This window comes from Phalacrocorax carbo, chromosome 17 (assembly GCF_963921805.1).
Source record: "Phalacrocorax carbo chromosome 17, bPhaCar2.1, whole genome shotgun sequence".
NCBI lineage: Eukaryota > Metazoa > Chordata > Aves > Suliformes > Phalacrocoracidae > Phalacrocorax > Phalacrocorax carbo.
Window position 1 is genome coordinate 8,386,962 of NC_087529.1, and position 22,435 is coordinate 8,409,396.

The window sequence follows — 22,435 nt, forward strand, 5'->3', positions numbered from 1 at the left end:
GAAGTCTAGCTCCCCCAGGGATGGCGTGACTCCAGGAGCTGGGGCTTTAAGAAAACAACTACATGGGTGAGTGGGCATTGCTGAGAATGTCAGAGACTCCCTCCCTAACCCAGGGCTTTCAGAGCTGCCCCAGCACCCAGGTACTTCTGCAAAAAGTCAATCTACCAGGGACATGCTTGCACCCTGGGACTGAAACGGAGCCTCCTGCGAGCTTGGGGGGCTTCTTGCTGTGTCAGGGGTCCCCATCCTCTCCCTGAAGCCAACTGCTGATGCTCACTGCAGATCACAGCTAGATCAGCCAGTGTCATTTTGGGGGAGGAAATGCAAGAATCCCAGCTATTCCCCCAGGCTGGGGAATGTGTGGCAGGCTGGCTGGAGGAGTCTGTGCCTGGCATGCCCTGCCAGGGAGCCCAGCAGGAGAAAAGGACCCTTGTGATGCAAGATTTTCAGCCGGGACACCCAGTGGGGCCAATTGCATGGCTCAGGGTGTGGGTCCACCTCCCCTAGACACACCCCCCGCAAACTTGTGAGGTGCAGGTGATGCAGCACAATCACCCCATCTCTATCAGCAATGCTGCGCTCAGCCCCAGCCCTGGCAGCATCGCTCATGACCCCAAGGCATCCTGACAGCACACAGCCCCAGCAAACACACAGCAGCAAGCAAAGGAGGAAAAGGAAACACCAAAACCAGGAGAGGATTCAAGGTTGTCTCATCCTTGGACTCTGTTCCCATGGCAGAAGGGGTGCTTGGCTCTTTCCTAAGGGGATGTGAAAGGGGATAACGGTCTGTTGCTTCTTTGCAGAGCTGCAGGTGTGGAGTACCCCTGGGGTGCAGAGGGACCCATAAATCCTCCCATCTCCAAAATGCTGTACATGGAGAAGTCACACTGCTCTTCCGACCCTTCTTGAAGCCCAGCGCATGTCTCGACAGCAAGACCTCATCCAGTGCCAGCCTCCCCCATCGATCCCCCCACCAACCCCATCAATCCCCTCATCAGCCCCATTGATCTCCCCATCACGCTGCAGATCCCATGGCTGGTGGCAGCCGAGGGGGCTGGAGAGACACAGCTCCGGGCAGGAGACATGAGCAGGGACAGGGGCAGGACCATCTCTGCAAACACTGTGACGCCACCTGCGCTGGCTGGCGGGTCCCTCCCCAGCAGGCAAAATGCTGCCCACTCCACAGGCAACGCAGGCAGGCCACGCCGGTGTGGCGCAGCATGAAGCAAAGCAAACAGGAGCAGCGAGGAAGGTTTCAGAGTGCTCCCTGTCCCACAGGAAGCAAGGACCCGCATTCACACACCATGATAGGCTGGGGCAAAGATGGAGACCTCGAAGGCCCCCATCAACACGAATTTGTCCTCCATACTGGGGAAAAAAATCTATTAACACATCCCAAGGTGTGGAGAAATCCTCAGTAATTTGCGATGACGCAGGGAAGAGAGTTTGCATTAGTATCATGTACTTCATACAGCAAGTTTGCAGTGGGCTCCATCCCTTGTTTGATCCAGCAAGTACAAAAGCTGAAGCCAAATTCAGCAATACCCACTCCAGCCCCAAACACACACGTGCATCTTAAATAGAGCCCTTTCAGGAAACAGGAGATTGGCTTTAAAAAAAATACAGAAGTGTGACATAAAAACAAGCAGAAATCCCAACACAGCACATCCAAGAAGTTAATTTTATTTGCCTTCAGGACTCCAAGCCCTTGGGATTCCCTGCAAGCGAAGTCACCTTATTATCACTTAATTCAAAGCAAAAATATTGTGGCCCTGTCTCTTTGGCAATGTTGAAAATCCCCTGAGATTTTAGACCATGAGCTGATGAAGCCCCCAAGTCCTTGTCTGCGCAGGAAGGGCTCACTGACAAATATCATGGAAAATGGACAGAAACCACTCGTGTTGGCTTTCCCTCCTGCCAAATCCATGTCGCATCTGGCACCATTGAAAGCCCTCAGGAAGCACCAGCCCTGGCACCCTGCCTGGGGCAAGCCCGGCTCCTGCCTTCTCTGCAGGGAAGGTCTAGGGTGGGCGAGGGTGAGTGGAGGATGCTGTGTTATAGGCAAGCGTCCTTGAGGCTGCCGGCACCAGGAGAGCACCCTGGCACAGCACCCCGGCTCGGCACGACCGGCTGCAGCCCGGTGCTGAAGCCACCGACCTGAAGCAGGGTACCCAGCACCAGGGTCTGAGTCCTGGGAGAACCATCAGCAAAGCAGCAGCCGACCCGTGTATGACCCCAGCATGGTGAAAATTCTCAAGTCTCTCAAATGAAAGGACATTTTAAGAAGGTTGCAGCCTGTCCCGGTCAGCACCGACGCCGGCATTTGCTGCCACTGAATTCAAGCCTCGGGGACCCGACGCTCCCCCACCGGCTGCGGGAGATAATCGCGCTTTGCAGACATGACCGGTGTCTCGGTGCACAGGAGCCAGCGGCGTTTCCAGGTGGGGAGCCTGCTTTGGGAAAGGAATGAGGAATATGCAGCCGAGCTGTCCTCATGAGCCTGCATGCATGGACATGTCCGTCTGTCCTGCTCACCCTCTTCTTTTCCCCTCCTCCCCCCGGTAATTTTTCAGCCCGGTTCATCCAACTGTGGCAGAGGGGCGCAGGACTCAAAAGTCTGTTGATCCCATCTCTTATGGAGACAGAGCAGAGAACAGACACTTTCTCTGCACACAAGAAAGACTGCCAGGTGAGCACAACCCATATTAGACAATGGAGAATCCACCCAGCAATCCCAAAGCCATCAGAAAGCCAAGCTGCAATGCTCCTGCTGCCTTTGAGCTGTACAGCAGCGCAGTCAGTAGCTCAGCTGTACCTCTCCTCCCTCTTCACACCAAAGAGGCTCCTACACCAAAACCCTCTGCTTTCTCCCCAAAAAGCCCACGGTGCTGGTGTCTCCAGCTGGCGCCTCACCACAGAACTGGGATGTGAACGCAGCCCAGCAAAGCACCCGCTCGTCCTCCAGGTGCTGACCCTCCACCCCAGGGGCAAGGGAGAGGAGGATGCAGGGGAGGGGGCCCTGCACATGCAGCAGGGGCAAAGCTCAACATTGACCTATATTTTTGTCCAAATGTCCCTTTTCTTTTTGTTTTAACCACAAAATACCCTAAAACCACCTGAGCCCCAGCAATGGTGAGGCAATTCTCTGCCAGAGAGCGGGAAAACAGCAGCTGAAGTATCAACAAACCCCAGTCCCGGTTTGAGAGAAATGCGTAACGATAGTCTGAAAGTTTGCAGAAATGGGTGTGTTTGCCGTCTCCATGGCTTATACCTTTTTCTGTTGTCTTTAAAAAAAAAGTATTATCTCCCAAAGCTTCCAGCCCACCTGGCCGTGGCAGCCCCTCCTGAGCTGATGGCTGCCCTGTCCCGGCTGCATCCCTGCTGCGCCGGGGCACCGCTCCACCGAACCACGGCTCCAGCCGTCCGTGGGCAGCCCTGGCCTGCTGGTCCCTGCCGAACCATCCCCAGACAGGAATCCAGAGTCAAAAAAAGTGGGATCCGGGCAGCGGTGAGCGAGGTGGGGTTTAGCCCCCCCCCCCCCCGCCCCATTTCATCCCGGCACACTCCGCTCAGAAGAGGACCTGCCCACTGTTTGCATCCCAGCAGCCCATCCAGGGCAGCTGGGTGGCCCATTTGCCGGTGGCCACCACTTGCAGCTTCGCCCGGTCGAATTGCCAGTACTGATCATCCCGAAAGAAATAGATGAAGCCATCGTGGTGGGTGAGGGCACCCGCCGTGCCGGGAGGCAAGCCCTCCCAGTCCTGCAGGCTGCGGGGGTAGTAGGGCTCCACGCCGAGGGTCTCCTCGCTCACCACGAAGTACTTGGGTCCTTTGAAGAGGACAAGGCGCCGGAGCTGCTGGAAGTAGAGTGCAGTGTCGGGGTGCCGTGGGAGGCCGCGGGCGCTGCATTTCTGGGGGAAACCTGCTTCTAAGGTGGAGTCCCTGTAGCGCCAGCACCGGCCACCTGGGAAAAGCCGGGGAGAGGGGTTAGAGCCCACCCCCAACAGGGTCCATGACAGGACTACCTCCTGGAGACGTGGAAGGACTTGGCCACAGAGCCAGCCAGCCAGCCGTTCATCCCACTGGTGACCTAACTGGCACCACCACAGGGCTGCCCCATGGACCAGTCTGGGAGGAAACTGAGGCACAGTAGCTCAGGGACTTGAAGGCATGGAAAGGGACTGCCATGGACAGAGTAAGGCCACCACATCATCCATGGCCACCAGCCCATGCTGCTTCCTTGCAAACCTCCCTCCTGTTCCTGTAGACGGAATGGGCCAGATGGACCCAGACCCCTCTGGAGTGGGACAACTGGGGCCAGCACTGCAGCAGCAGGAATTGCAATCAGGACCGAGTGCTCGGCCACCCCTGCAGAGCCCTGTCCCCGCAGAGCCGTGTCCCTGCCGCACCCTGTCCCCACAAAGCAGGCAGACAAAAGCCCCTTTCTGCTTGGCCTGACCCAGCCCTGGGGAGGGAGGGAGTGCCTGAGGGCTGGGGAGGGAGAGGGGCTTTTGGCTTTCACCCAGCTGGAGCAACAAAGCCCCCTTTCTGGAGAGCCAGTGACTGGGTTTCCATTAAAAATTGGGGCTGACCCTGGCAGCCAGGCTGCCTGGTTTGACCTTCCCCTACCCCTCCGGCTGCGGCATGCTGCCGGGCAGCTTGTGGATGGCATTTCAGCTCCCCTTGGCAGCTAGCCCCTGGCACGGTGCAGGAAACCACATGCACCATGAAAATGCTGCGTTCATCAGCTCCCTTATGGCCACACGTCTTCGGGGAGTGTTTTCTCCCAGGGACCCCAAAGGGTTTGATGCATCTGGTTTCATTTTCAAACACAGGTGAGCACTGCTCTCCTGAATGGGCTAATGGGGAAACTGAGGCACGAGGGGGTGATGCGGGCTGCCAGGGCAATACACCCAAGGCCATACAGTTAATCCATGGGAAGCATCAAGCCCACAGCTCCTGTGGGGTTTTGCACATGTGGGATCCCTCAATGGCCCAGCTCAGCCCTAGAACAGGACCAGCAGGAGGGGACAGGGGACATGGGCAGAAGAGGATGCTCCAGCCAGACCTGGACAGCCAGACCAGCAGGCAGGAGCGGTGGTAGCCCCAAGGGGAGCTCTCCTGCCCATGCCTCACATACCTTTGAAGAAGTAAAACTTGCCGCTGAGCTGGGACCAGGCGCAGGCATCGACGCCAGTCGGGAGGCCAGGCCAGCGCGTGTGCAGGGGCTGCGGGTCACTGGCATTGCCGCTCGCCGACACCACCCAGTAGTGGCTGCCTTTGAAGATGTAGAGGTTGTGATCTGCATCTGTGGGGCAGAGGGAGGATTAAGGGGGTCCTGGGTGAGAGGTGAGAAGCCTCATCCCACCTCCTAGCCACCGCTCCCCAGTTCCCCTCTCCTCCCCATGCAGCTCTGCGGTGCTTCAGGGATATGCTTGGGTTTCGGAGACTCCCTTCTGCCTTTCCAGCCACCCCCTCAGCTTTCATAATTCATTGCCTCCACTCCAGCCTGGAGAGGATAAAAGCTGACCACAGCTCCCTCTTAAGGCTTGTCTTTCACAGTTGAGCTCCTGCAGCAAATAAGCTTTGCCGTGGGCCAAGTTTTAGGATGTCTTCCCCTCTCCCAGGTACACCAAGCCATTGCTGTGTCCTCAAGATGTTCCACCCTGCGGCAGCAACATGCGTCAGAGATGCCACCAGCCCCAGGAGCACATATGGGGCTGTGGACAAGCCAAACCCACCTTTCCCATGGCTGGAGCTTATCAGGGCAGAAACAGGCTGCTGCAGTGCTGGGACAAGGTGTAGGGGTGCATGTTTTGGGAGAGGGCTGCACTGACCAACACCCACCAGCGGTTATGGCGTCGAAGAAGGAGTGGCAGTAATAGGCGCTGAGGCTCCCCTGATGCCGGTCCCTGCCGTAAAGGTCCACGCTCCAGTCCTGGAAGTGAGTGAAGACCTTTCCCGGCAGCTGGACGGCCAAGCCCTTGGACGGCTTCCCTGGGATGGAGCAGGGAGCGGTGAGTTACAGAAAAGGGGAAGGGAAACGGCATTTCCCAGAGCACTGCCTGAGCACAGAGCTGGGGATCTGCCCTATGGCTCCAAACACTCCTTGTCCCACTGTCTGGCCCCTGTCCCTCTCTATATGGTGGTGTCAAAGACCCCTTGGTACCCCCAAAAGACATGCACCAATGTTTCCCTGGTTGCAAACAAGTGGGAAGCAAATCCAGCCTTCCCTGCCCTGGAGGACCTGGTACCCAGTGCACATGCTCTACCACACCTTCCTCCCCAGCCGCAAAGGGATGGGGCCCATCCCCACCACGACCCTTGCATGTAGTCCTCTGCCCTTGCAGATACCTGCTCCTATCCCTGCTTCTCGCTCTCCATCCCAGGGAACAGCCCTGCAGGAACTGAGGGATGCTTGGGGAAGCCAGGCTCACCATACAGGTTCTGGATGGCCAAGATGTCATCCCAGCTGAGGACAAAATCTTTGCTGAGCTTCTTGTAGTAGGGAGACATCAGGGCACTCTTGACAGGGGAGTGCTCCAGCCCCAGCGTGTGGCCGACCTCGTGTGCCACCACAACGAAGAGGTTGCGCCCTTTGCCGCTGTGCAGGGACCAGCGCTCGGCGCTGTCGAAGTGGGCTTCTCCGCGCCGGGGGAAGAAGGCGTGAGCCAGGGCACCTCCTGGGGACACAAGAGCCATCAGGGGCCGCGGGGCAGGAAAGGACCTCAGCCACAAGTGGAGGGGCAGGGGAACACATGCAGCTCTGGTTTGCTTAAATATGCATCAATTTTAGCTCTTTGGGAGGTCTGCTGAGAAAGAACAGCAGCTTCCCACAGCAGGTGCAGCCCAAACCAGTTCTGCCTTCTGCTCCTGAGCACAAGGGGCGTTTGTGTGCTCTGTGGTTTATGAGTTTGGTTTCGTGCCCTGGCCTGATGCCACCACAGTGACCCATGCCAGGCAAAAGCTCAAGAAGAGAGAAAACCTGAGCGTGTCTGATAGTGCCACGCAGAAAGGCTCAGCTGGAAGGAAACGAGCTGAGGTTTGGAGGATGCTGTCAAGGTTGGGAGGGCTCCTCAAAGGCCATCAGCATGAGCCTACAATGAGCATCTCAGCTGCCTCTCTGGCAGACCCCAGCTGCAGAGTTGAGAGCAAGGACACCAAATCAGAAAGCAAACTGGTGCAAACTGGGAGGTATTCTTGGTTAGAGGGACTGCCTGGGCAGAGCCTCGTCTTCATTACCCCCAGCCCATCGCTGCCCCAGACCTCCTCCCTGCTGGGGAAGAGCCCACCTTGTAAAAGAGAAGCTTACGAGGGGGAAGCAACCAGCACCTGGTCCATCGAAGGCATTGTTGAGTCCATCATTGTGGTCCCCATGGAAGAAGGTCAGGCGGATGTCAGCCGGACCGTCCCGCGCCTCCCAAAACACCAGCGAGGACACATTGCTCCAGAGCTCGAAGGCAGCTTTCACGGCCAGGCGCACCTCGTGCTGTGGCAGGTAGGAGGGCCAGTTCACCACCCGGTATGTGAGGTGCCGCTTGTACCACCTCCCACCTGCAAGAAGGGCAAGCTCAGCATGACAATGGGGACTTGGACTTGTCCTTCTGCCTGGGGGCTGCTTGGGTGAAGGAAAGCTTCCCAGTGCTGGGAAAAGCCATGGCTTTCCCAAGCTGAAGCTGAAAGTCAACCCAGGTGTCCCATCAGCAGCCTCGGCACCCTGCACCAGCAGCAGGACCCATGAAATCCCTCTGAATGTGCCACTGCTAGATCCCACCCCAAAGGTTCCAAGGCTGGAGCTGCAACCAAACCCTAAGAGTGTGGCCAAAACCTGTCTAAGGAGAGGAGAAACTATGGCACCCAGTTTGAACTCCCACCTTGCCTTGTCATGCTTTCCAGGGCCAAGTCCAGCACGGGTCCCTGACCTGCAGGTCTCCTGCCTGAAGCCAGCTTCACGCCCAGAAGAAGATGCAGCCCAAGGACTAGCTTTCAGAGAAAGCAAAGACGCCTCCAAAAACAAGTGGCCCAAAGGCAAAAGGCATGGGAAGGGCTCTCAGCAGTCCCTTTGGGGCATGATGGTACTGCAGGGATGGGGATGCAGATTGCAGCCAGGTTAAGGCAGATTTGCCAACTGCTGGGCACCAGCCAGGGGGGAAAAAGAACCGATCCTCAAGGGGAGAAGCAGTCAGGTTTGAAACACATCACCAGGAAGAAACAGCACCTACCACCATGATGCTGATCTCTGTCACATGCCCAGAGGCCCCATAGATGTCCAGAGTTTCATCCAGCTGGCCAGTGAGCACAGGAGGGGAGGGAAAGTGCCTGTTTCTACCAGGGGGAGCTGCAGCAGAGCCCTGCAGCTGGTCCCTGCGGCTGGTCCCTGCAGTGCCTCTGCACCCTCTGCAACAGGCCCAGATGCTGCAGGGACACTGAAACTGGGGGTTGTGTGGGGGGCTGGGGCTCTCCAGCCCCCAAAGCTCCCTTGGCAAGAGGGGGCTCCTCCCTTTCTCCCCTGAACTCCCTCCCTGAATCCTAGCCTTGTGTGTTTTAAATAGGGGATCTATTTTCTTCCCCACCTCCGATCCCTTGTACATACTGAGCCAAGGCAAGGAAAAGGAGGCCAGCTCCCCAGTGGTCAGGGCTGTGTTTTTACTGCTTTTGAGGGCACCCTGACCATTTCTACCTGCAGAAGATGCTGTCTGGAAGCCCAGCCGAGAATATCTCAGAGGGAACAAACCACTGTTCACCATTCATTTTAGAAAGCACCATTTTACCATCGCCAAGGATCTTATTGCCCGTGGCTTCCTTGAAAGCTCTGTCCTTTCAGGGGAGACACAGCCCTGATGCTACTGGGGTAGATGGTGACGATGACGATGAAGAGGACAAGCCCATGAGATCCCCACCCTCCTCCCACCACACAGGGGTGCAAAGATATGTGTTCGTGGAGCCACCGCACAGCATCACAGCCCCCTCCTCCTCCTCCAGCAGCCCTTGGCAGCTGCAGAGACCCCAGAGCCCTGTGATTATGCCTGGCCAGGGCCATCTGGGACTGCGAGAAAATTCATGGGGCTGTGCTAGAAAGATGAGGGTGCCAGAGCTGGTGCCGAGGCGTGGGAGCAGCGACAGACCTCCAGCAACCGTGCCTGCTCCAGATGTGTGCGGAAACAGGGGGAACGGAGGCAGCAGCACGCCGGGGCTCGCTGTCGTGGGTCTGAGCCAAGCTGCTCAGCAAAGCTGGCAGACGTCCCATCCTGCTCACCCACCCCAGCCATGGCAACAAGCCCCACCAGCTCTGCTTCCTTCCCCCTGGTTTCTGAGCAGCACACAACAGGGGAGGCCCTGGGCCAGTTGGTTACCTTCCCAGGGGCAGAACTGGCCCCCGCTGCTCATCAGTGCACAACAGCCTCTAACTCAAATGGGACACAACTGCGCTTTCCAGTGCCCAGGGCAAACCCTGTGTGGCAAAGACTAAATATGTGCCTGGATGGCTGCAGCCCTGAGATAAAGCCTCGGCATCCTGCCCTTCCCTCCACAGAGGCAGAGCATCTCCCCATTGCAGAAGGATGGATGGCACCAGGGGCAGGGCTGGGAGAGGCAAAGGCAAATGGCTCTTGGGAAGAGGAGGACTGGGTGCTGCACGCAGCCATTGAGCCCGGGACAATCACAGGCAAGGAGGGGAAGTCTAGGATTCCTGAGGGGAAATCCAGGACACCGCTGCCCAACATGCCATCTGGCCAAGGGCCTGCTGGTCAGCAGAGCTCCTGGCCAGCTCCAGTGGCTGGTAAAGCCCAGCAAAAGGTACCTAGAGAAAGTCCTCTTCCCAGCACCCTCCACTGCAGACCCCTATTTCAAACCCAGTCGCTTTATGGAAGCAAACAGGACCTGTCCCCAAACCTTCCCAAAGAGCAGAAAGCTTTGGGCTTCAACTGCAGAGGGGGGGTTTTGTTTAGAGGAGCACAGAGGGGTGGACGCGCTGGACCCCATTCCGCACAGGGAGCCAATCTCCACTGCTGGGCTGGGACGGAGCCCGGGAGCAGTGGGAGGGATGGATGCCCTCCCCAGCCCCGTGCTGGCCACTGCTGCCAGGCTAACCCGGCTGGAAGCCAAAGGCGTTGGCGTTTGCCCACACACTGGGGTGCAAGCATTGCCCGGAGCCAGTGGGATGACGGATACGGAGGCTGCCCGGCGAAGCTCCTGCTGGGAGACGGGTGGATAACAAAGCACTTTGTGGGCTCAGCTGCAGCAGCTTCCTGCCTCAAGTAGGATAAACAGCCAACCTCGCACAAAGCCTCCGGCCTTCCTGGATGGTGTCGCCAGCCATGCAGGCACCCCCTCCCTCCCCTCCAGCCTGTGGGCCCCGATACAGCGCTGTTCCCATCCCCGCTGCCTGCTGGTGCTGCTGCCAGCTGCGCCCCAGCTTGCTGCCACGGGGGATCTGCCAACACCAAGCCGCCGGAGCAATAACCGGTGGCACACAGAGCCCCATCCCACCTGGGGTCAGAGCTGCCGGGTGTCTCTTGCCATCCACAGCTCCCAAAAAGGAGCCCCATGAGCCACAGGGCACAGGCTGCTTCTGTTTGCCCATCTCCTGCTGCATGCCCTTCACGGCTTTGCCTCGTTGCCCTCCTGCCTGGGGTACAGCAGACCCTCTGCCCGAAATGGAGCCTGCAAGGGCGATGCTGCATGTCAGGGCTTCAGAAAGAAAGCCAGAGGCAGGAGGAGGATGATGGGGCTGTCTCCTGGGGCCATCCATCATGAGATGCAGAGACAGTCTGACACGGCACAGAGCCCTTTCTTAATCTCGCCTTCATTTTTCCCATGTCCTAAGCACAGCTGGTCCCAGCACTCTGGCTCTCTAGGAATCCAGTTACTCATCCACACGCCGAGAAGGCAGCTAATGAGAGAAAAGAGGCCCAATCCTGGACACCCAGGAGCAAGAGAGGTTGCTTGGAGCAGAGTTAAATGCCTTAATGTGGGTGAAACAACCCGCCGTGGCCAGGCAGCCCAGCACCAGCAGGTTTTGTGGTTACTGCTGGGTGACTAACGCACATTAGAAGTCTCAAAGCTCAGCAGAGCCTGGAGGGAGCTTCACTGTGTGCCAGCCTCTGCCCTCCCAGTCATGCCACCACGGCTGTGCCCAGGGCCATAGTGACCTGATAACTCCTTGGGAGATGACCCAGCTCCCTCGACAGCAGTAGAACTAACCCAGAGAGCTGAATTTCCCCACAAGCGGGAGTTGCATCTCTCTAATCATTGCTGACACTAAACCATACAGAACAACTGAAAATAAAAGAAAAAAAAAGAAATTTAAAAATAAAGTGGTGCAAAGCACAGGTGGGTCCTGGGATGGACGCTGTGCCGGCAGGGCTGCACCTCTCATCCACGGCAGCATCTCCAGGAGCCAGGATGGAAGGGTTGGACTCCCAGCACGCTAGAAACCCAAACCCCACCAGGGCACCTGGCGCAGACACTCACCGGGCTGCGTGGTGCGCCTGTGGCGCCGGGCGGCAGATGCCTGGCGTGCCCAGGCAGCGCGGCTCTCCCCATCGCCCGTGCCGCACCGTGGCAGAGCCATCTGATGGAGCGTGGGGGCATCCAGGACCCCGCTGAGCGGGAGGTGGGTAACCCTCTGGAAGTCCCTGGAAAAGGGAGGGAGATGTCAACACCCAGGCCCGGACCCGCCCGCCCCCCCCCCCCCAGGGGGTTTCCGTTGTGTTTGTGCCAGGTGTTTGACCTGAGCCAGGGCTTCCACCCAGCGACCTTTGTGTCCTGCCATCAGGAACGTATCCAGGTGATAAAACAAGAAGAATCTGCCTCTGCAACCACAGCTGACCAGTGAGCCACCTCCTAGCAGGGCAGAACTAGACAGGGGAGCCTAAAAATGCCTTTCCCAGTTTTTAACCCCAGTTGTTTGAGTTTGTACTTGACTTTGCCCAGGGTCAGGCCAGGGATGCTCCCAGAGCCAATGTGATCTTGATAGGAGAAGTCCAAGCAGGGGCTGTCAGCTCAGCCCCCTGACATCTCCCAGCCATCCCCAACTTCGGCCTCACCGCACATATTATTGTAAGGGGAGCACCGGGCCATAAAAGGCAAATAAAGCAGTGCAGCAAGGCGCTGGGCTGCCAGCAGCCAGCTGCGGGAGCTGGATACGGATCGGCGTTTCCAAAAAGGACCAGTTGTGCTTTATTATCAGACCGTGCAAGAGAGAGCCCCTGGCTGCAAAAAGTCCCCCTGGCTGCAAAAAGACCCCCCCAGATGTGAAAAGGCCCCCGAACACTGGCAGCTCCCAAGCAGCTGGAGTTGCTGCATTTCTGCTGTGGTTTTAAATAACAGGTTCATACCTCACTGCCTCCTTGAACTCAGCTGGGCTGTGCGTGCTGGCCCCTGGCTCGCCAAAGTAGCCGTATTTCTCCAGGAACAGCTGCAAGAAGAGACATGGGAGAGGCGCAGCTCAGAGCACGGGCAGGTGTTTGCACATGTTGGCTTCAGAGCAGGGGGGAAGAAGGAGACACAACGGGAAACAGTACAGCAAACCCAGGGCTGTGCAGAAATGCCTAGTTATTTTTTTCCTGAGACCTCTGCACCCCAAGCAGCTGCACCTCCTGCACTCATACAGGTTTGTGTGTGTCTCCTCCCCATCATTCTTGATGGCTCTTGGGTTTTTGGCCATGACATGATGGAGGCGTAGGAGGAAACACTGCTATCAACAGATCAAAAAACCCCTGCTGCCGCGTATCTGCAGCCAGAGGCTACCAAACCCACAGCTCTAATCACCTTGGCTCAATTCAGTGGTTAAAATAAGGGCTACAGCGCTGTGGACATGAGTAGGGTGGGGTGAGATGGGGTCAGGCTGCAGCCTCCCCCCATCCCCACACAGGAGGTCCTGCTGTAAAGTGGAGCTACTCCAGGGGCAATCTGCTCTGCCAAACCATTCTTCTTCTTATCGGCCATTTACATGGACAGATATTGTCGCTCTGAACTTGCTCCAGCACATAAATTGCATGTTAAAGAAAATAAACAGCTTCCCTCTGCCCAGCCTGCACCAACAGCTTTCGGAGAAGTTAATAGCCATCGTCGCAGGAATGCTCCACACCCGCCTTCCCCGCCGCCGGGGATGTCTGCAGGAGACAAACAAGCCGCCCAGCATCCTGTTAGTGCAACGGAATCGTAGTTAAAGTAATGAGGAATAAAAAGTGAAAGTGGATGCTTTGTTTCCCCCATCCCGAAGGAGAGGTGGGCCAAGCAGCAGGACCACCATGGACTGCCCCGGGACAGCACGGCTGCTGCCCGCTGCAGAGCCTTGTGCCTTTAAAGCCACTTCCCTCCCTGCTCATCTGGGGGGTTACTGATGGGTGAGAGGACAGAGGGAAGAAGGGGGCCGATGTTAACCTGCACTCGATGCTACTCCTGACTGTCCACCTCCGGCGGGCAATTCAATCCCCCACCGCGCCCCGCGGAGGCGGCAGCTTCCCTCCTGGGCACGAGCAGCACCGAGCCGGCAGCACCTTGCCGGTTGCCTGATGGGCAGCGGGAACAGTTGCTGGATATGGCAGCCCCAGGGTGCACCAGGGCCTCTCCCCTTCCTCCTCCTGCCCAAACCCTCCGCTTGCCATTAACAGTCATCTTCACGTCATCCCCAAACACATCATCCTCTAAGCCTGCCGAATCCCTGCAAGCAGGGCAGGCACCTTCCATGTGCTCTCTGCCTGCTGCTCACCCCTTTGGAAGCCCTCCCTACCTCCTTCCCCACCCTCATCTCCTCCAGCCACCAAACTGATCTCCTCCTTTACACCCTCCCTACATGGAGGATCCCCCTCGGCTGCGGAGCAGCAAGGACCAGCACAGCTTCCTGCCAGGACATGGCTTCACCCAGCCCCAGCCAAAAAATCTGTCCCGTTTCCCACCGAACACATTTACCAGCTGCCTACCCTCAGCAGGAGGCAGCAGCATCTTGTAGCAGCATCAGGCTGCAGCAGTAAAAGCCTGAGCGTGGCCAGAGTTACCCAGACACGGTGGACCCAATCCCAGTGAGTCAGAATAAATCAGGTGTGAGTAAGAGCCACACCGGCAGGAGAGAGCATCTGTGTCTCTGCCAGGTGAAGCCACAACATCCCCAGTGCTTACATCACCACAGATAAATGTGAGCTACAAAGCACCGAGACAGAAAGTCCTGTGTCTCAAAAGCATGGCGCAGTCTAAACCTTCTCTACCGCAATTTTTGCTTTCACTTAGCATCTAAAACAACTTGAAGCTATTTTTTTTTCTCCTGTAACCTAATGCAATCCCATTCTTAAAGCATGAAAATGGTTTTTCCCCACCATGATCTCACGAATGCTTGAAACCCCATCTGGACAAATCAGGGTGAATGGCAAAAAAAGCAACAGCTATCACAGCAGCTGCTCTTGAACGGCACCAAAATGTACACAGGCCACTGGCTTTATTATTCCTGCCCAGATCTCCTTGACCTTTGAAAGCCCAACCAAAGCCGCACTTTCCCTGTAGTTTCTGACCTGTGTCATGCTGAGGTTCTCGCACACAGGCACCAGCTCTCGGGCTGCAAAACCATCAGGAGAAATTTTATGACATTTGGTAGATGCGGTTATGGTGAGCTCTGGGTGATGTTAGTCCTGGAAACACAGAGCTATAGGAGAGGGATGTGCTGACCCTCCACTGTGCATATTAGACAGCAGAGCATATCAAATCCCCTGGAACAGGGACTTTTCAGGGAGACAGAGGAACCCAAGAGCCCCGTGCCACAGCGTCCCGTGCCCAACCCACGCTCAGGACCCCCTCCAGCACTGCCCATGCCCTGCACATCCCCAGAGACCAGCCAGGCTCTGGAAGGTCTGTGTGGAAACTGGCACCAGCCTGTTAAACCTCTCCAGAGGCTGCAATACAAAGCCTGGCTGTGCTGGGAAAACCCCCTCCCTCCTGCCCCAGATGGGGAAATGCTCTCTTCCATACAATGGGAAAAGAAAAACAGCAGGAAACCAAGAGCTGAGAATTAATATGAAATATGTCTGGCTCCCCCTCCACACGAGGGAGGGAGAAGAGGAAAGGTCCGGCTGCCCGGGAGCGAGCGCTGGGGCAGAAAAGCCTTCAGGGCTGCAGCAGGGGTACAGCAGGAGGATAGTTTGGGGGAGATGGATGGGCCCTTCCATCTCAAGGCTCTGATGGGGAGCTGGTTACAATGCTGGAAATCATCTCTGCAGAGAACTAAAGCCAAGGAAACACCTTGCCCTCGACCGCAGGCATCCCAGGTGGAAGACAGCCAACAGCAAATACAATCAGACCTCCCTCCCTGGAAACCAGGGTAACGAGAGTGCAGAGACAGCAGGCTCTGGTCCTGCCTGCCCTCCCCTCCAGACACCCAGCTTCTGGCACGCTTCCATCAGTTAAGTATCAGAGAAGCCTGACGCTGGGCTCCCGTTGACCACGGTCCCTTCTGCTCTGCCTGGACACAAACCCCATCCCTCCCCTCCGTCCCCTGGCAGCAGAGGGAAGTGATCCCATCCTGCCCAAGGGCGGGCAGGCGTTTTGTGCCACAGTTACAGAAGATGCCAGCCACGAGCTGCACCTCCAAGGTCTTTTTGTTTTTAAGCGGGAGACGACAGCAGCCCGGCAAGCCAGCCCAGGTGTGTCCTCAGCCCCGCTGGCCAGCAGCCCCAGGCTCCATCCCACATCTTTTCACCACTGAGACAGGCACAGGGGAAGCCGCAGCTCCCGCTTTGCAGCCTCAGTTTCTCCCCACAGCACAGACACAAGGAGAGCTGACCCCCAGGACAAGCACATTTTGGCACGGCCGCAGAAGGAGCAACGGCTCCTCCTGCCCATCGGGTCGCTGCCTGTTGGAGCGCTGCTTTTGGAAGGTGTCAAAGCATTTAAGCCCATTCATTTCTTTCTGCTCACCCAAGCCACGTTCCTGCCTGCAATTGCAAACCCTTAGGCAGAGTCCTTGTGCCTCTTTTGTTTAAGTGTGTGTATAAGTATCTACATAAATATTATATATAGACACACAAGAGGGGAGATTAGCAAGTACAGAGCTTGGTTGTCCTGCTGAAAAGACAGCGAAACGTCAGCTAATTCTGCATGTTAATGATGGAGGCTGATTAAACCCCCAAGCCCCATCTCATTGCTCTGATGCTCCCCCGCTGTGCCTAATCCCATCCTGAAGCAATCTCCTCTCCCATCTACCCCTCCTGAAAATCTACTTTAGCAACAAATGATCTACTTGCCACTGAAGACATGGCGCTGGGGAAATACTGTGCCCGGCATCTTTTTAGCTCCTTTAGTTTTCACACTTGATCTTCTGGAGCTGAGAAGCTGGAGCAGCATGCCAGGACTGCAGCATGTCTAACTAAAACCCCTCCTGGCTTCAGTAACCCAGATCTTCGGGATGCTGAACCAGAGAAAGCTCCCTGCCTCCCTGTCTGCCTGGACAGGAGGGATGCTATGGGACAGGAACAATAAATATCGCATTGTTTGAAAGGAAACAAAATGCTATGAAATGCACTGAGCTTGGTGTTACCTGCCTGCGGGGCTGGCAGATTGCTCTGCTTGCTTGTGTGTTAAATACAGGAATATCGCATCAGCATTTACTACAATTCACCCCTGCATTTGAAACCAGCTCACGGCTTTGCCCCGGCTCCCCAGGCACCCCACGCCCTGGGTAGCGCCGGGCTGCACCACCCAGCCACGGCTCTGGCAGCACCGAAGTTATCCCCAATGAGACCCAAAGCACTTGGGGAAAACACCGTGCTTGGCCAAACCTTCCCCTGAAAATACCAGAGCAGCTGACAAACCAGTTTGGTCACGCAGGCTGGTTGTGCTTTCATGTCTAAGGAGAGAAAGGAAACAAGACACTCGGGCTTCGCCCTCCATCAGGATGGGAACCGGGGGGAAGGCAGCGCGCCGCTCCCAGCAGCCACCGGCCCCTTGCCTGGCGGGCGTTATTCGCCCTAACAAGCAGGGATTGTTCGGGGGAGAGCCGGGAAGAAAGTGGGGCTGTTCACGCTGCGGTGACTCACGGGGCTGTTAATCACACCGGGGGGACCGCTGGGTGCCTTGGAACCGCTTGCCACATCCCCGCTAGCAGCAGCGACCCCGAGCCATCATCTCATGGGTTCTACAGGGTCTCCCCAGCCACACAGAGCCCAGCAGAGCCTCACAGAGGTGACGGCACCTGAGTAATTCTTCCTCCTCTCTGCCCCTCGCATTGCCCTGCTGAGGCTGAACCGCAGGAATTTTCCCTGGGAAGGTTTTCTTCCCCTTATTTCAGAGGGAAAATGTGGAGGTGCCCCTTTCCCCTTCGGGTGTCCCAGCCAAATGCTGAGCCCCACCACATGCTGGGTGGTACCCAGAGACCCTCGCCCCGGCCATGCTGCGCTCAGTGTCCCAGCTGGCTGCCCGCTCCGTAAAGGAGCTCACCCAGACACGGGAGCATTTCTCAGCACAAATACAGCTCAGAGCCTACGCTACATGCGAGTCCTTGGGTTGCTGAGGGGGAAAAGTCAGAGGCCAAATGCCACTGCAAGAGGGAGAGAAAGGGCAGGATGGAAAAAAGAAAGTTAAAAAAAAAATCTGAAATAAGAATGTCTCGGTCCCTTAGTCTCGCTCTCCATTTCCATTCCCTGCTTTTCTCAAATTTCTAACCAATTTTTTCTTCCCATCACAACAGACATGTAGCTTCTCACGCAAATCACTACAGGGGCTTTATTGTCCTTTGTCCTCGTCACCGGCAGCACGCGGCCACGCTCCTCACTCCCAACACGGGGTGAGCTCTCATGTGCCATGTATTTTACACAATTCCCCCAGGACCAGGGAGACTCGGGCATCACCACACACCCAGCCGCTGTCCTAAGCACAACCCAGCCAGAAACCACATCTGCCAAACTACGTGCTATCTAGCGTCGGACCTTCTCCTACCTGGGGCCTGCAGATAAGAAGATGATTTAACATACAAGTGTTTCAAATTAAATTCCAAACTAACTTTCTTTTTTTTTTTTTTTTTTGGAGCTGCAGTTGATACAAATGCAGTAAAAACAAGGGCACAAGCCAGGAAAATAACACAACTGGACATTTTCTCAGACTTTTGCATCTAAGTTTACACAAACCATTGTTGCTAACTTTGGGTATTTTAAAAGCAATAAAAAAAGTTCTAGAAGCAAAGCCTGGCCGTGGTCTGAAAGCCACAAGTAACTAGAACTATTTGATATTATGTGAGAATTTCAGCTTCCTCTTAAAAGCAAAATTAACTGCTCAGTTTAGTTAGACACACTTTCTCGCCCCAGACTCTATACATTTCCATTGTGTACATTGTCCCAAGGTCCCTGGCCAGCACAGCTCATCGCACTGGGGAAAGGTGGCGCAGGGAGGCAGGAAAGTCACTTACCCAGCACCCCTCGCCTGGGATCTGCCACGACCCTGAGACCTCTGAGGCTTCAAGGGAAAAGTTCGCAGAAGTCACCAGTGAGGAATCAAAGGCAGATTAGGCCTTTTAAATCTCTTGCTTTTTAAGTGAATTTTAAATTATTGATTTTCTAAGCATTGAGAACTTTTCAGATTTATTCTTCTCCAGGTGGCATGAGGGGCCGGGTTGAGGTTTGTGCGCACTGGGACAAGCACACATATAAATCTTTGAAACAGCATGTCCCAGAATGAGAAACCTGCATATTAAAACAAGGCTCCAAGCATTTATGTGCACTTTTCATCTTAGAGCATGTGAGAAATCCCGATTAATCCAACAAGACTTGCTGAGGTTTTAATATCAAGCATCTGTGCAAACGTACACTGGATCGATGCCTGAACAAGAAAAGAGAATCTCCAACATTAACCTTTCTTCACCAGCCAAATCTCATACCTCGTCCTCCCAAAACAAACAGGAATGGATGGTGGCATGGTGTGACGATGATATGGGGACAAACAGAAGAAAACCAAACAGAGGTGACGGGGACAGCCCTGGCGGGAGGCAGGGCAGGGGAAAGACTGGCTTTTGTCCCATGCTGATTTGCAGGAGATGGGAAGGTTTCCTAGAGCAAAACTTCCTTTGTTGTCAGAGCTATATGGGAGAGGGGTTTGCAGATGTACATCACCTGTGGGGACACACCGCCATATACAGCGTGCGTGGGCACATACCCTGGCACTCCAAGCGCAAACCTATAGCACAGCCCATCTCCAGCAGACACGGCCGTACGCCCGCGCCACGCACGCACACCTCTGGCACGGACACCCCACCAGCGCACACGGGCACAAAGCCGTGGTGGGGCGCACACGCACAGGGCTCACCCTCGCCATCCATGGGCGCACACCTGTGCCGTGCGCACGCGTCGGGCATCCATGGAGTAGAGCTGTAGCATGGATGCACGCGTCGGGCACTCAAGGGCGTGCACCTATGGTGTGAACACACCTCGGACACGCACACACACCCCTATCGCACGGGCACACATGGGGCACACACACACCTGTGGCATGCGCACCCCTATAGCACTCACACCCCTATGGCATGGGCACCCCTATGGCACGCACACCTCTATAGCATGCACACCCCTATAGCACGGGCACACCCCTATGGCATGGGCACCCCTATGGCACACACACCCCTATGGCACGGGCACACCCCTATGGCACAGGCACCCCTATGGCACGGACACCCCTAGGACATGCACACCCCTATGGCACGGGCACACCCCTATGGCACGCACACCCCTATGGCACGGACACCCCTAGGACATGCACACCCCTATGGCATGGGCACCCCTATGGCACGGGCACACCCCTATGGCACAGGCACCCCTATGGCACGGACACCCCTAGGACATGCACACCCCTATGGCACGGGCACCCCTATGGCACAGGCACCCCTATGGCACGGACACCCCTAGGACATGCACACCCCTATGGCATGGGCACCCCTATGGCACGGGCACACCCCTATGGCACGGGCACCCCTATGGCACGGGCACCCCTATGGCACAGGCACCCCTATGGCACGCACACCCCTATGGCACGCACACCCCTATGGCACGCACACCCCTATGGCACGCACACCCCTATGGCACAGGCACCCCTAGGACATGCACACCCCTATGGCATGGGCACCCCTATGGCACGGGCACACCCCTATGGCACAGGCACCCCTATGGCACAGGCACCCCTATGGCACAGGCACCCCTATGGCACGGGCACCCCTATAGCACGGGCACCCCTATAGCACGGGCACACTCGGGACACACACACCCCTCGACAGCGGGGCCCAGGAGGGCGGGTGGCAGCTCCCGGCCCCCCCCCCCCCCCCCCCCCCCCCAGCCCCGGTCCCGTTCCTACACCCCGCCCGGCCCCCCAGCCCCAGCCCCGATCCCAGTCCCGGTCCCGTTCCTACCTCCGCCTCCCGCCGCAGGCGAGCGGCCGGTGCGGGCTGCGCCGCCGCCAGCAGCCCCAGCGCCAGGGCGGCCCGCAGCGCCCCTCCCGGCCCCGCTCCCGCTCCCGCTCCCATCCCGGCTCCGCTCCGCTCCGCTCCGCACCGACCGGCACCGGCCGCCGCGGCCCCGGCTCGCCCCTCCCCGGCCCCGGGGGGCGGCCCCGGCCCGCCCCAGCCCGGCCGAGGGCTGGGCTCCCCCCCGCACGGAGGGCTGCCGCGCACCCGCCCTGCGCTCGCACAGCCCCGGGGCCGCCCCCTCCCTGCCTTGCGCGGGGGAGCTCGTCCCTGGCGCGGTGTCCGTCCCCCTGCCCAGCAGGGCCGTGCCCCTTCCCCCCGCATCCCCCTCCGCCACGCACACACGGACAGCTTGGGAACGAGGGGGCGGCTGAGCTTAGGGCAAGCGAGCAGCTGTGCCACGGGGACAAACTCCCCTTGGCATCTGGCCACGGCAGCACATCTCCGCTGCACGCCTCGGGGGGAGGCCGGGAGAGCTGCCCCGGGGACTCAGCCTGCACCCGGCTCGCCCCAGCGTAGCACCGGGCGCGGATCCTTCCGGGCGTCCCCCGTGCAGCGTCCCTGCTCCGCTCTCAGGCCTGCGGGGCACCGCCAGCCCACCCCACCTACTGCAGAGCGGGACACGCACGGTGGCCGTGTCAGGGTGCCTCCCGCTGCGGGTGCCAGCTCGCCGGGCTGGCTGGGGAGCGGGGCACGGGCAGGTGAGGGTGCTGGGAGAAGCCTCCTGCCAGCTGTGGCAGCAGGGCTTGAGCTCTGCCCCGGTTGAAGCAGGGGGAAAGACAAGGAGAAAGACAGACCAGCTTTTCCTAACCCTGCGTTCACCGTTGGTCCAGACCACGCGGATGCAGAGCTGACAAGGGCTCAGACCCCGGGGTCCCCCTCTGACAGTGGCCAGCACCAGCCACGACACGAGCAGGAGGCTGGATGAGCAATGCTACCCCTTGTCAGGGGTCTGGTAAAAACGACCCCACACGTAGGAACAGCACGCTCGGCCTTTACAAAATAACCCCCCACTCAGGGTTGTTAGTTTGCGCTGTCTATGCTTAAATTTCCTCCCTAGGCGCGGGTCTTGGTCACCCCTGGACAGCGAGGGGCTGTTTACCACCCCAAAGCAACAGGATGCACGCATGTCGGCATCGCAGCTCTCCTGCGGCTCATACGCAGATGATGATATTGCGGTTACCGGTGACAAGTTAACAGCTCTGTTTACTCCCTGCAGTATTTTGTTTGACTATTTTGTTTTAATTTGACTAAAGCAAAAGGATGTTTTGATTCTGCTTTGGTTCAGGGGAAAAAAATAGGATGTGACTTATATCTGCTTTTGTTTTTGTGCCAGCTTCAACCACACACCTATTTTAAAGCTCACAGGGCTCTTCCTTTTCTTTTTAATCATGCCAAAATCTGAAGTTACAGGAGCATCTGTTGAGCGCAGCTTGAAGAGACCCATAGGGATCCTGTAACACATTGCTTTTCAGCTGGACAGGGATTAGCATTTAGGGAAGGCAAGTGGGATTCGAAGGCAAGAGAAAGGGATCCGCATACCATGGCAAAATAAGGAAGTCGCTGAGCCACGGGGAGAAAAATACAGATGGGAGAAATGAAGAAGGTCACGGCTGGGCCTGTAAGCACTGAACGATGGGCTGCCGGGGGAGGAGAGCGGGCAACTGGCACACCGCAAGGGGCTGGTGCGAGGGGAATACTTGGCCTCACTACAGAGGTGCAAGGGCTGGCTGCTCCTCGGCAGGTCAGCCCAATGCTTCCTTTCAAAACAAGAGGAGCTCTGTCTGCAAACGCATCCGTGTTTGGTTAGTATCTAGGAAGCAACTGATCCATCTGCTCTTCCACTTAAGAATATGGATGATGAGAAAGTGACTGGCTTGGCTCCAGCAGGAGCAGGAAACTCCCTCTTCTGCTCATTGTAATGCAGGGAAGCGTCTGGGAGGGCACCTGCAGCCCCCGGAGCAGCCAGCTTTCTGACCTGGCGCTTCCCAGGGCTGCTGCATTAGT

General features: G+C 57.2%; 1 protein-coding gene across 1 annotated transcript; it reads right to left on the reverse strand.

Moving 5' to 3' along the window:
- Window positions 1-1,667: 1,667 nt before the first annotated feature.
- MMP28 (matrix metallopeptidase 28) lies at window positions 1,668-20,604 on the reverse strand. Its single transcript, XM_064467753.1, has 8 exons — window positions 20,375-20,604; window positions 12,339-12,418; window positions 11,473-11,636; window positions 7,333-7,554; window positions 6,438-6,683; window positions 5,848-5,997; window positions 5,141-5,308; window positions 1,668-3,964 (listed from the first exon to the last, which is right to left on the reverse strand). Exons 1-8 carry the CDS (start codon window positions 20,486-20,488, stop codon window positions 3,570-3,572), a joined length of 1,539 nt encoding a protein of 512 aa, XP_064323823.1. The 5' UTR covers window positions 20,489-20,604; the 3' UTR covers window positions 1,668-3,569.
- Between the last annotated feature and the right edge of the window lie 1,831 nt (window positions 20,605-22,435).